The 13,968-nt window shown below is 39.3% G+C and overlaps 1 protein-coding gene across 4 annotated transcripts; it reads left to right on the top strand.

Moving 5' to 3' along the window:
• The first annotated feature begins 1,550 nt into the window (after nucleotides 1-1,550).
• Nucleotides 1,551-11,968, top strand: LOC135532980 (zinc finger and SCAN domain-containing protein 2-like). Of its 4 annotated transcripts, none has more exons than XR_010454421.1 (6): nucleotides 1,551-1,641; nucleotides 2,570-2,819; nucleotides 3,377-3,472; nucleotides 5,002-5,235; nucleotides 7,165-7,407; nucleotides 7,683-11,968. XR_010454421.1 is itself a non-coding variant. In XM_064960393.1 (6 exons), exons 2-6 carry the CDS (start codon nucleotides 2,717-2,719, stop codon nucleotides 10,358-10,360), a joined length of 726 nt encoding a protein of 241 aa, XP_064816465.1. In that variant the 5' UTR covers nucleotides 1,551-1,641; nucleotides 2,570-2,716; the 3' UTR covers nucleotides 10,361-11,968. The 4 variants fall into 4 exon arrangements, 3 of the variants coding, with proteins under 3 accessions (XP_064816465.1, XP_064816464.1, XP_064816463.1); XM_064960393.1 differs by lacking the exon at nucleotides 3,377-3,472 and having other exon boundaries at nucleotides 7,165-7,452; nucleotides 7,683-7,766; nucleotides 10,344-11,968; XM_064960392.1 differs by lacking the exon at nucleotides 3,377-3,472.
• Nucleotides 11,969-13,968: the final 2,000 nt, after the last annotated feature.

Raw genomic sequence — 13,968 nt, 5'->3', positions numbered from 1 at the left:
TGGGGGATGGTGCATAGGGAGGGGGTGGTGCTCACTGTTCCCAAAGAGGGCAACGTCATGACAGCAGGTAGTTTGCCCCTGGTGTTGCGTTGTGCAAACCTCACCATTCTCTGGAGAGCCTTGCGGTTGATGGCAGCACAGTTGGCATACCAGGCTGTGATACAGCCCGACAGGATGCTTGATTGTGCATCTGTAAAAGTTTGTCAGGGTTTTGGGTGACAAGCTCATTTCTTCAGCCTCCTGAAGTTGAAGAGGCGCTGTTGCACCTTCTTCACCACACTGTCTGTGTGGGTGGACTATTTCAGTTTGTCTGTGATGTATCGGCCCAGTAACTTAAAACTTTAATTTCAACTTGCTGTCTTGTTCAGCTTCAGAAAAACAGTAAATATGTCACTTGAAACATAGTTTTTTGTAATTCATTACACTAAAGAGAAGAGTTGAACCAGTACAAATTCATATACAAACTTTATGTTTCATTGGCAGATCAATTTAGTCAACTTGAATGTGGTTTTCCAACCACATTTATTATCAATGACTAAAATAACAAATCTAGTTTTGAAAATACAATTTAATAAACACATGTAGTCAGTCATTTCATAGCCTGTTTATCATTAAAGAAACAGTAATTTAGTAGTAAAAAATGATCCCAAACTCGTGGTGAAAACTGATCATCACAACATCACAACACAATGTTGTCTTTGACATCATTCGCACAGAAAACTGCAGAGGGAAGCAGTACCACCCAGTCAACTCACAGATTTGCTGAGGGAGACGAGGGTGGCTATGATCCTGTGCTTTAGCAGACACCTCCAGCAGTGTGATGGGCTGCAGTGATGGGCACCAATATGGAAAGTATATATCAATAACAGTAGGACTTTTTCAAACTGATATCGATAACAAACTCAGGAGGTTGGTGGCACTTTAATCTTTACGTCACACACATAGAAACTCCTCTTTATGTTAATGATTATCCCCTCTGGCATTTAGCCACCATTATCTGTTTGCCTTGCACTAACTTTTTAGCTTGGTTTCATATTAGGGATGGAAACATTAGAGCCATACAATGGTTAATAAATAAACAGTCATGGTCAGTCCCCAGACAGGTGCATGTCTAATGGTGTCTAATGACCTAGACACACATACATACACATACACATACATACATACATACATACACATACATATACATATATATATATAGTGCACTCATCCAGCTGACGACAACAAAATGTGTCATGGACACATATGTACTGGTAGATGTCCAATACCTACTGATGTGATGCTGGGAGATGTAAGATACACAGTGAGAGCTATTGTGAATAAACCACTGCAGTTATGACATTTATAAAATAATGGCCATGTATCAAGTGTGTGCCGACGGAATATTTCTGGTATTTATTAGGATCCCCATTAAACGCTGCAAAAGTATCAGAATTGTTCACTTCTCATTGACTTCTCAAACCCCGGCTTGGTCTGTTTCACAAGCCTTATCTGAAGTCTCGCGTTGTTACGTCTCTGGGTTGAGAAACTGGTTGTGGGGAACAGGAAGTTCCGCGCAGGCGCGCATCATTCTTCAGAATAAAGGATACGCCAGAATTGTGCAGCCGAGACGACAACTTCTGTGTCCGTGTATTACTACTGGTATGTAATAGCACGTTTTAATATCGAAAGAACATGTCAGGTAGTAAATGCGTCAAGTTATTATCACGTTTGATGAAGGTTTTATGTGCTATTTTTGTGTCAAACCGCGTGGGTTAACGTGATCACTTTTCTACAAGTCACATAGTTATAGACTTTGGGTTAGTCTGAGTGGATGTAACGTTATATAATTTCGTCAAGGTATTTTCATTAAGGATCAATCTATTTGAGATTTCTGGGTTCGCTTTACATGTCGTTTTTGGTTTTGTGTAAAATTCACGAGCTGGGAAAATGGCGGTTCCCCCTCGGTCTGCATCAACACACTTCAGTGCAGGCAGTGAAGGTGCAGCAGAGACCATTTCACGGTTGCACTACTGTTTTGGAGCTAAATGTAATGATGATCAGTTTTCTACATGTGTACTAATATTCAGAGACATTCAGTTGTTTCTGTCTATCTATAAATGTTACTATGGTGTGAACGGAAATTCTATTGGTTTTTGATTGTAATAATACAGTGATTGAAAAATACAGACAAGGTTATTCAGGAAAATAGTACATAGTGCTGCCTAAAACACTGCAATCTTGTACTAAATGGTTTTGGGGGCATTTATGTAAATTCAGGAAGTCTACTATAGATTAACTGCATTTACAGTTGTAGCCTAATTTAAAGTGTATACTTTGTCTTATGTGAATGTTTTGTCAATGCTTAGTTACCAGATCTATTGAAATGAGATCCGTGCTTGACTTGGAGCTGAGCTGAGTACCGTCACCTCAAATGTTTACTGTTTGAGCTCATGTTCATCTTATAGAATATTAGCTCAACAGTATTGTGGAGCTCCTGCACCTAAATATAAACCTTATATTTGATAATAAACTAAGTCTTGACAGTTCTGGCACTAACTTTTGTGTCCGTGTCTCTTTATTACAACAGGCTGACTCAGATTAAGTCTGAGGCCGGTAACATCAACAGTGAGGACAAACCCAGTCCTGCCTCTCTCCTTCCACACTGAGTCCAAACCTACAGTCACTGGGTCCTGATTGTGACAGTGGAGCCCAGTTTGCACTGCAGGATCCATAGATGGCATCAGTGAAGCTGGAAGACTGCAGTCAAACACTGGAGCTGAATGTCAACATTAAAGATGAAGAAGAGGAGGAGAAGATTGGGAAATCTGTTTTTCATGGTAAGAGCAGGTTCTATCTAACTTAGTTGGTGTTTTTCATTCCAACTTCCCACTGTGCATGAAAACGTTGCAGTAGAACTGTTTTATTTATTTTATTTCACCTTTTATTTAACCAGGTGGGCCAGTAGAGAACGAATTCTCATTTACAACTTTGACCTGGTCAAGATAAAGCAAAGCAGTTCACCAAAAACAACACAGTTACACATGGGATAAACAAACGTTCAGTCAATAACACAATAGAAAAAATCTATATGCAGTGTGTGCAAATGAGGTAAGATTAGGGAGGTAAGGCAATAAATAGGCCGTAGTGGTGAAATGTTTACAATTTAGCATTAACACTGGAGTGATAAATGTGCAGATGATGATGTGCAAGTAGAGATACTGGGGTACAAAAGAGAAAAAATGAATAACAATATGGGGATGAGGTAGTTGGGTGGGCTATTTACAGATGGGCTGTGTACAGGTGCAGTGATCGGTAAGCTGCTCTGACAGCTGATGCTTAAAGTTAGTGAGGAAGATATGTCTCCAGCTTCAGTGATTTTTGCAATTTGTTCCAGTCATTGGCAGCAGAGAACTGGAAGGACAGGCGGCCAAATGAGGAGTTGGCTTTGGGGATGACCAGTGAAATATACCTGCTGGACCGCGTGCTACGGGTGGGTGTTGCTATGGTGACCAGTGAGCTGAGATTAGGTGGGGCTTTACCTAGCAAAGACTTATAGATGACCTGGAGCCAGTGGGTTTTTGCGACGAGTATAGAGCGATGGCCAGCCAACGAGAGCGTACAGGTTGCCGTGGTAGGTAGTATATGAGGCTTTGGTGACAAAACGGATGGCACTGTGATAGACTGCATCCAATTTGTTGAGTAGAGTGTTGGAGGTTATTTTGTAAATGACATCGCCGAAGTCAAGGATCGGGAGGATAGTCCGTTTTACGAGGGTGTGTTCGGCAGCATGAGTGAAGGAGGCTTTGTTGCGGAATAGGAAGCCGATTCTAGATTTAATTTTGGTTTGGAGATGCTTAATATGAGTTTGGAAGGAGAGTTTACAGTCTAACCAGGCACCTAAGTATTTGTAGTTGTCCACATATTCTAAGTCAGAACCGTCCAGAGTAGTGATGGACGGGCGGGCAGGTGTGGACAGCGATCGGTTGAAGAGCATGCATTTAGTTTTACTTGCATTTAAGAGCAGTTTGAGGCCATGGAAGGAGAGTTGTATTGCATTGAAGCTCGTCTGGAGGTTAGTTAACACAGTGTCCAAAGAAGGGCCAGAAGTACACAGACTGGTGTTGTCTGCATAGAGGTGGATCAGAGAGTCACCAGCAGCAAGATCTACATCATTGATATATATATATATAGAGAGAGAAAAGAGTTGGCCCGAGACTTGAACCCTGTGACACCCCCATAGAGACTGCCAGAGGTCCGGACAACAGGCCCTCCGATTTGACACACTGAACTCTATCAGAAAAGTAGTTGGTGAACCGGGCAAGGCAGTCATTTGAGAAACCAAGACTGTTGAGTCTGCCGATAAGAATGTGGTGATTGACAGAGTCGAAGGCCTTGGCCAGGTCGATGAAGACGGCTGCAAAGTACTGTCTTTTATCGATGGTGGTTATGATATGGTTTAGGACCTTGAGCGTGGCTGAGGTGCACCGATGACCAGCTCGGAAACCAGATTGCATAGCTCAGATCCATGACCACGGTTGCACTACTGTTTTGAAGCTAAATGTAATGATTATCGGTTTACTACATGTGAAATAATATTGACACATTCAGTTTGTCTTTAGCTATAAACATTACTATGGTGTGAACAGGAAATACAATTGTTTTTCGAAGTAAAAGAGTGAATACAAGGTTATTAATGAAAATATCACCTAGTGATACCTAAAACAAACTGTAACCTTGTACTAAATGGTTTGAGTCTTTTATGCATTTATCTTCTATTTGTTAAGTATTATCTCAAAAGGTATTGTGGAGCTCCTGCACTTAAATATAAACAGTACCGGCACCCAAAATGAGTATTGACAACTATTTCAGTCCAAGTCAAGCAATGAATTAATTGGATAATTGAACATATATATATATATATATATATATATATATATGAGAATAAAGAATAAAGACCTTGCCAAACTGTCAAGAAAATAACTTTTGTGTCTGTTTCTCTTATACTATTTGCCGACTCAGGTATGAGGCCGGTAACATCAACAATGAGGACAAACCCAGCCTGCCTCTCTCCTTCCACACTGAGTCCAAACCTACAGTCACTGGGTCCTGATTGTGACAGTGGAGCCCAGTTTGCACTGCAGGATCCAGAGATGGCATCAGTGAAGCTGGAAGACTGCAGTCAAACACTGGAGCTGGATGTCAACATTAAAGATGAAGAAGAGGAGGAGAAGATTGGGACATCTGTTAGTCATGGTAAGAGCTGGTTCTGTCTAATTTTGTTGTTCATTCCAACTTCCCACTGTGTATGAAAAGTTGCTGTAGAACTGTTTCATGATTTAACTGTTTGAATGAGAAGGTAGATGTTATTTCATGCTACTGAGACTTGCATGGTTTGACACCAGTATTGTCAGCATTTGTTTTATTCACTGGGCTGTTTGGAGTGATCAGAGAGTAGACTAAAGAAGTGAAGTAGACCAACTGCCAGTGTTTTAAAGTTCTATGAATTGAGTCTGTGTTGTTACTAACCCTTGTGATAGTGAGTGGAGGATGATATGAAATGAGACTGTGTTGTTACTAACCCTTGTGATAGTGAGTGGAGGATGATATGAAATGAGACTGTGTAGTTACTAACCCTTGTGATAGTGAGTGGAGGATAATAGAGCTCAACATATTCATGATACTTATAGAATAGTTTTGTTCCCCCTGTATTTCACAGCCTACTTATATGAATACTTACAGGTAGCCTAGTGGTTAGAGCATTGGACTAGTAACCGAAAGGTTGCTGGATCGAATCCCCGAGCTGACAAGGTAAAAATGTGTTCTGTCCATGAGCATAGCAGTTAACCCACTGTTCCCCGGGTGCTGAAGACGTGGTTGTTGATTCTGGCAGCCCCCCGCACCTCTCTGATTAGAGGGGTTGGGTTAAATGTGGAAGACACATTTCAGTTGAATGCATTCAGTTGTACAACTGACTAGGTATCCCCTCTCCCATTCAGAAAGTATTTAGACCCCTTGACCTTTCCCACATTTTGTTACATTACAGCCATATTCTAAAATTGATTAAATAAAACATGTTCCTCATCAATCTACACACAATACGCCATAATGACAAAGCAAACACAGGTTTTTAGAAATGTTTTCAAATGTTATCAAAAATTTGAAGCAGAAATACATTATTTACATAACTATTCAGACTCTTTGCTATGAGACTCGACATTGAGCTCCGATGCATCCTGTTTCCATCCTTGAGATGTTTCTACAACTTGATTGCTGTCCACCTGTGGTAAATTCAATTTATTGGACATGATTTGGAAAGGCACACACCTGTCTATATAAGGTCCCACAGTTGACAGTGCATGTCAGAGCAAACACCAAGCCATGAGGTCAACGGAATTGTCCGTAGAGCTCCATGAAAGGGAATATTCACATGCTGGTAAAATGGCAGCGCCCAGTCGGTTTGCGTCAACAGACTTCAGTGCAGGCAGTGCGGGTGCAGCAGAGAGAAACAATTTCACAGTTGCTCTACTGTTTTGAAGCTAAATGTAATGATTATCGTGTTTCTACATGTATACTAATATTCAGATGTATGCAGTTGTTTCTATATTTATCTGTAAATGTTACTATGGTGTGAACAGGAAATACTATTGGTTTTTGATTGAAATAATACAGCGAATACAAGGTTATTCAGGAAAATAGTACATATTGCTGCTTAAAGCATACTGAAACCTTGTACTAAATGGTTTTTAGTCATTTATGTGAATTTGGGAAAATTTACTAGAGGTTAAGTGCACTTACGTTGTGTAGACAAATTTAAAGCAGGTACTTTGTCTAATTTTAATGAATTAATGTTTTGTTCTTAATGTTTATCTACCTGATCCATTGAAATGAGATCAGTGCTTGACTTGGACAGGAGCTCACTGGAGCAGAGAACCGGCACCTCAAATTTCTACTGTTTGAGCTCAAATGTCTACTGTTTGAGCTCATGTTCCTCTTATAATATATTAGCTCAACAGTATTTTGGAGCTCCTGAATCCTAAAAATGAGTACCGGCACATATTTCAGTCCAAGTCAAGCGCTGAATTAGATGATTGAACAAGAAGAAATATAATGTATTTAATAGAGAATAAAGTGCCAGCACTGTCAAGACAAACTTTTTGTGTCTGTTTCTCAATGTTAATACAGGACGACTAGAATTATGTCTGAGGCCGGTAACATCAACAGTGACGACAAACCCAGCCTGCCTCTCTCCTTCCACACTGAGTCCAAACCTACAGTCACTGGGTCCTGATTGTGACAGTGGAGCCCAGTTTGCACTGCAGGATCCAGAGATGACATCAGTGAAGCTGGAAGACTGCAGTCAAACACTGAAACTGAATGTCAACATTAAAGATGAAGAAGAGAAGATTGGGAAATCTCTTTCTCATGGTAAAAGAATACTAGGATTGTGCAAAGCTGTCATCAAGGCAAAGGGTGACTATTTGATGAATCGCAAATATAATATATTTTGGTTTGTTTATCACTTTTTTTTGGTTACTACATGATTCCAAATGTGTTATTTCATAGTTTTGATGTCTTCACTATTATTCTACGATGTAGAAAATTGTAAAATTAAGAAACCCTTGAATGAGTAGGTGTTCTAAAATGTTTGACCTGTAGTGTATATCACACAACTGACTGGTTCTTCTGATGTTTTCACACAGGAGACCATGTTGAGACATTCTCTACATCCAGAGAGCAACAGCAGGAAGATCACAGAGCTAAGAGGTCTCACCACTGCCCACATTGTGAGGAGAATTTTTCAGTTATATCAACACTAAAAATACATCTAAAAATACACCTAGGAGAGAATCTGTATTCCTGCACTGACTGTGGGAAGAGTTTCTCAACATCAAAGGTTCTAACAGTTCATCAGAGAGTGCACACTGGAGACAAGCCTTACTCCTGCTCTGACTGTGGAAAGAGTTTCTCTCAAATGGGCACCTTAAAACGACATGAACGTGTACACACAGGAGAGAAGCCTTACTCTTGCTCTGACTGTGGAAAGAGTTTTCTCGACCCGATGACTTAAAAACACACAAACGTATACATACAGGAGTGAAGCCTTACTCCTGCTCTGACTGTGGAAAGAGTTTTTCTCGACTGGGCCACTTCAAAACACATAAACGTATACATACAGGAGTGAAGCCTTACTCCTGCTCTGACTGTGGAAAGAGTTTCTCTCAACTGGGTGAATTAAAAATACACGACCGTATACATACAGGAGTGAAGCCTTACTCCTGCTCTGACTGTGGAAAAAGTTTCTCTCAACTGAACAGCGTGAAAACACATGAACGTATACACACAGGAGAGAAGCCCTACTCCTGCTCTGACTGTGGAAAAAGTTTCTCTAAACTGGACAACTTAAAAAGACATGAACGTGTACATACAGGAGTGAAGCCATACTCCTGCTCTGACTGTGGAAAGAGTTTCTCTCGACTGGGCCACTTAAAAACACATGAACGTATACACACAGGAGAGAAGCCTTAATGCTGCTCTAATTGTGTAAAATGCTTCACACCAACTCACCTAAAATTTAATCAGAGAACACACAAGGGAGAGAAGCCTTACTACTGCTCTGACTGTGGAAAATGTTTATTTTTGTCTGTTAAAAAGACACCAAGGTAAAGAAGAGAAGACTTACCACATAAAGAAGAGAATACTTACCACTGATCTGACTGTATGTTATTATTTTGTAAACAGCTGAGCTAAAAGTTCACCAGAGAACAGACACAGGAGGGAAGCCTTACTTCTGCTTTGACTGTGGCAGGAGTTTCTCTGGCCAGATTGTGTCTTTACATTGCCACCAACTGATACACACTTGAGAGAAGCCTTATCACTGCACTGACTGAGAATAGATTCTACAATTTGGGCCATTTTAAAAAGACACCATTGTGTACATAAAGGAGAGGCCTCATCAGTTCTCTCAGACCAGCTAAGGTTAGCCACTCCGCTTAATTCTCATGTCATTAAATAATTGGCGATGTTGAATTTGATCAAATGAAGAAAGTGTAGAACACTATTGTAATCCTATTGTTTCTCACTGTGAGAGAACAATGCAGAGGAAAGGGAGTGTTATAGAATGTTAGCCTCTCTTTACTTTACTGATCAGTGTGCACCTTGTCAGTTTGTGTGTTTTGTAAGCTTCTACTGTAAAGATATTGAGATGACCTTGGATTTGCCCTTAGGGTTGAATATCCTCTGTGAGGCGTCTCACTATGGAGTCTGATGGTTGACTGCTTGGTACGGCTTCCCTTTGCAGTTTTCTGTGGGAATGAGCTGGTAGACACAACATGTACAGAGTGTACAAAACATTAAGGACGCCTGCTCTTTCCATGAAATAGACTGACCAGGTGAACCCAGGTGAAAACTATAATTGTTAATGATGTTGTTTTTATTATGGATTTATTATGGATCCCTATTAGCTTCCAGCAGAAAACAAGAGACTGCAGTTGCAGTGGGCTAAAAATTGAAAAGACTGGACGCTGGAGAATTTGAAAAACATACTGCCTGGTCTGATGAATCCCTGGTTCCTGCTGTTTCATGCTGATGGGAGGACTGGGGTAATGATACCTTAAAAAAATGACTCAAGTGAAAGTCACCCAGTAAAATACTACTTGAGTAAAGTATTTGGTTGTAAATATTCTTATGTATCAAAAGTTAAAGTATGAATAATTTCAAATTCCTGAAATTAAGCAAACCAGATGGCACAACTGAGTTGTTTTTTTTATATCACGGATAGCCAGGGGCAGATTCCAACACTCAGACATAATTTACAAACTAAGCATTTCTGTTTAGTGAGTCTGCCAAATCAGAGGCAGTAGGGAGGACCAGGGATGTTATCTTATAAGTGTGTGAATTGGACCATTTTCTGTCCTGCTAATCATAAAAAAATGTAACAAGTACGTTTGGGTGTCAGGGAAAATGTATGGAGTAAAAAGTACATTATTTTCTTTAGGAATGTAGTGAAGTAAAAGTTGTCAACAATATAAATAGTAAAGTACAGATACGCCCAAAAACGTCAATTCTTAGCCTGTTTATCATTAAACAAAACTTGTTTAGATATATAAAATATTCCGCCAAAACTGATCATCACACCATCTTTATCTGATATACACGGAGTGTACAAAATATTAGGAACATGGAGTTGCACCCCTGTTTGTCCTCAGAACAGCATCAAATTGTCAATGCATAGATTGTCCAAGGTGTTGATAACATTTCACAGAGATGCTGGTCCACGATGACACCAATGCTTCCCACAATTGTGTCGGGTTGGCTGGAAGTGGATCACTACTCTGAATAGCTCGTTCCATCTCCTCCCACAGATGCACAATTGGATTGAGATCAGGTGACTGCAGGCCACTGCAGTAAACTGAATTCCCTGTCATGTTCTTGGAACCATTCCTGGACAAGCCTTGTGGCGTAATCCTGCTGAAGAAATCTATTTGTGTTCCCCAATCCTGGTCCCAAAAGGGGTGTACATGTGTGTTTTTGCCCTCGCACTCACATACATTAGAAAATAAAAGAAAGTAACACAAAAAATAACAATAACAAGGCTATATACAGGGGGTTGTGTTTCTAGCACAGGAGGCTGCTGAGGAGAGAACGGCTCATAATATTGTCTGGAACGGAGCCAATGGAATGACATCAAACACCTGGAAACCATGTGTCTGTCATCTATTGTAACATTCCACTAATTAACAGAGTCCACTAATTCCTGTGGTTTCTAGGGACTGATATTGATTCTTGTAGAATATGTTTCATATTCTTCCATATTGTTATTGTGTTCTTAACTCTGTTGTTCATGTTCTTGGCTTTTCCTTGTGAATATAAACACGTAAAATATTCTGGGGATGAACGCGCATGTTTTCAATATGAACCAAACACCCATTGTTCCTCTTTAGTGCATTTAACTACATGTTGCAAGTTAAAGCCTTGAGTAGTGAGTTGATACAATTCCAAATCTGGAAGGTTAAAACCACCCTCAGATTTAGGAAGAAGTGAAACTTTCCTTTTTACTCTATGAATTTTATTTGTCCATATACAGTGTTATGACAGTACACTTTTTAAAGAATGTGGGGTAATTGGTATTATGGAAAATAAATACTAAAACTTTGGGAGCCATGCCATTCTTTAGAGGTTTACTCTACCTGCCAGATTGGGAAGATTATTCCATTTAAATACATCTGCTGTCATATTGTTAACTTTATTCCATTACTTATCTTTATATAGTGTTTTATTTGTTATCACTTATTAAGCATCCAAAGTATTTCATATTTTGTGGTCCCAAATTGGTCAGGTATATCAGGAGATCATCTGTAAATAAGTTTATTTTATATTCATGTTTACCAATACTGATACTTGTTACATTTGGGTCCTGTGTAATTCTTTCTGCCAGCGGTTCAACTGCCAGTGCAAAACAGCAGGGAGAGGACGGACATCCCTGTCTTGTGCTCCTTTATAAAACAATTTCATCAGATAATATATTTTTGTATATTTTAGCTTTCTGACATTTATACAATCTTTTTATAAATAGTATTATTTTTTGCTCAAATTTTAAGTTCCTAAAGTTTTGAATAGAAAAGGCCCTTCAAGACAGTCAAAAGCCTTTTCGGCATCAACCACCATTTTTGATAAATCTATATGTTTTTTTTTGTGTATTGTATTAAACTGAAATGTTTTTGTTTGTCTATTTTTAATAAACTCTGTTTGATATGTTAAGTCTGGTAATACTTTTGCCATTCTTATAAGCTTTATTATTTGATTGTCACAGTTGATTAAACTTGTGGGTCTATAATCAGTAGGGGACTCTCCAGGTGTTCCTGAATTTAATATAACTGAAATTGTTTGATACATAACGTGTGTTGTCATTTGCGTAAATTGGGCTGCTACTTTGTCCCAGATTGTCAAATAAAATTCTGTGGGAAATCTGGTGCTTTCCATACCTGGTGCTTTTCTTCACGTGAATGTTTAACAGTGTCTAATATTTACTTTTAGGTGATTTCTTTGATCATTGTTTTGCTGATAGTTGAGTCTAAGAAGGCTGTAGATCAGTCCAACTGTTATTTCATTCTGATTGATATTGATTTTCATAGAAGCTTTTTAAGTTGATATTAATAGCTTTTATTTGTTTTATAATTATATCTGGTTTGACATGTTTTTGTTTTGTGAGGGCTGTGATTGTCTATTGAGATTGACTGTATGCCTAGGTTGGACTTGAGACACCCCATTAGAAAATCTGGATTTAGAGGGGTTTTTTCCTCACAAAATTGTCACATGGTCAGGATCATGTGTCTAAAGGAGGAATGGTGGATCTTGTAAATAAATATTGGTGTACAGTAGTTTGGCTGTTTTTGCAGAACGTTTCTGCAAGAAATGTTTGATTTGTTTGACAAACAATGATGGACGTTTCAACGTTCCATCCGAGGCCTGAAGGACCCTTTGAGCACTTAATGATGGACTTCATTGAGTTGATCCCTTGCGAGGGGAATAATTGTTGTTTGGTGATTGTTGACATGTTTTCTAAACGGATTGAAGCTTACCCTTGCAGGAGAGCCACAGCGGCTGTTGTGACGAAAGCCCTCGTGAGAGAGATCAAATCACGTTATTGGTCACATACACATGGTCAGCAGATGTTAATGCAAGTGTAGCGAAATGCTTGTGTTTCTAGTTCCGACAGCAACAAGTAATTTATCAATTCCACAACAACTACCTTATACACAGAACTGTAAAAGGATGGAATCAGAGTATGTCCATTTAAATATATGGATGAGCGATGGCCGAGTGGCATAGGCAAGATGCAATAAATGGTATAAAATACAGTATATACAGTGGGGCAAAAAAGTATTTAGTCAGCCACCAATTGTGCAAGTTCTCCCACTTAAAAAGATGAGGGCCTGTAATTGTCATCATAGGTACACTTCAAAGCCTATGATGGACAAAATTAGAAAAAAAAAAAAATCCAGAAAATCACATTGTAGGATTTTTTTATTTGCAAATTATGGTGGAAAATAAGTATTTGGTCACCGACAAACAAGCAAGATTTCTGGCTCTCACAGACCTGTAACTTCTTCAAGAGGCTCCTCTGTCCTCCACTCTTTACCTGTATTAATGGCACCTGTTTGAACTTGTTATCAGTATAAAAGACCCCTGTCCACAACCTCAAAACAGACTTAATCTGCTTATTTCTTGATGAAAGTAAAAACACCCTTTTCCACCTGCATTTTGTCAGGCCAGTGAACATGGTGGTAAACTACTATTTGTATGGACCCTGGGTTACCTAGGTTACCCTTTGTTATCATACTAACTGTATGTCGTATAACCTTAATTAGTGCTCCCGCTCACCTGATGTACCATGCCGATGTCGATAAATCGAATGTATGCACCACACAGAACGCACTGCAACTACCTCTGCAACGCAATGCTGCAAGGCAAATGCAGCGTCCCATTGGAAATGAATGTACTTCTGGTGTATCGAAACGCATTAACGTAGTCGGTGTGTTCGAAGCGTTTGGTTTTCATAACTGTGACCTTAATCGCCTACCGTCTGTAAGCTGTTAGTGTCTTAACGACCGTTCCACAGGTGCATGTTCATGAATTGTTTATGGTTCATTGGACAGGCATGGGAAACAGTGTTTAAACCCTTAACAATGAAGATCTGTGAAGTTATTTGGATTTTTACGAATTATCTTTGAAAGACAGAGTCCTGAAAAAGGGATGTTACTTGTTTTGCTCAGTTTAGATAAGTCACTTATGTATTTTTACGTCATAAAATCAAATTCTGAACGTTGCAAAATTCTTGGATATCTGCACGAACCCAAGTCTAGATGATGAATCAGTGATACACAAATTGTCTTAATTAATTATTACTAACTAACTAAATAATCACACAGAAACACAAACACACAGGATCGATTATACATCGATTACTAACATGATGCAATGAAAAGT

This window comes from Oncorhynchus masou, unplaced genomic scaffold, assembly GCF_036934945.1.
Source record: "Oncorhynchus masou masou isolate Uvic2021 unplaced genomic scaffold, UVic_Omas_1.1 unplaced_scaffold_2138, whole genome shotgun sequence".
In the NCBI taxonomy this organism is placed as follows: Eukaryota; Metazoa; Chordata; class Actinopteri; order Salmoniformes; family Salmonidae; genus Oncorhynchus; species Oncorhynchus masou.
This window is presented reverse-complemented; position numbering and strand designations above follow the sequence as displayed.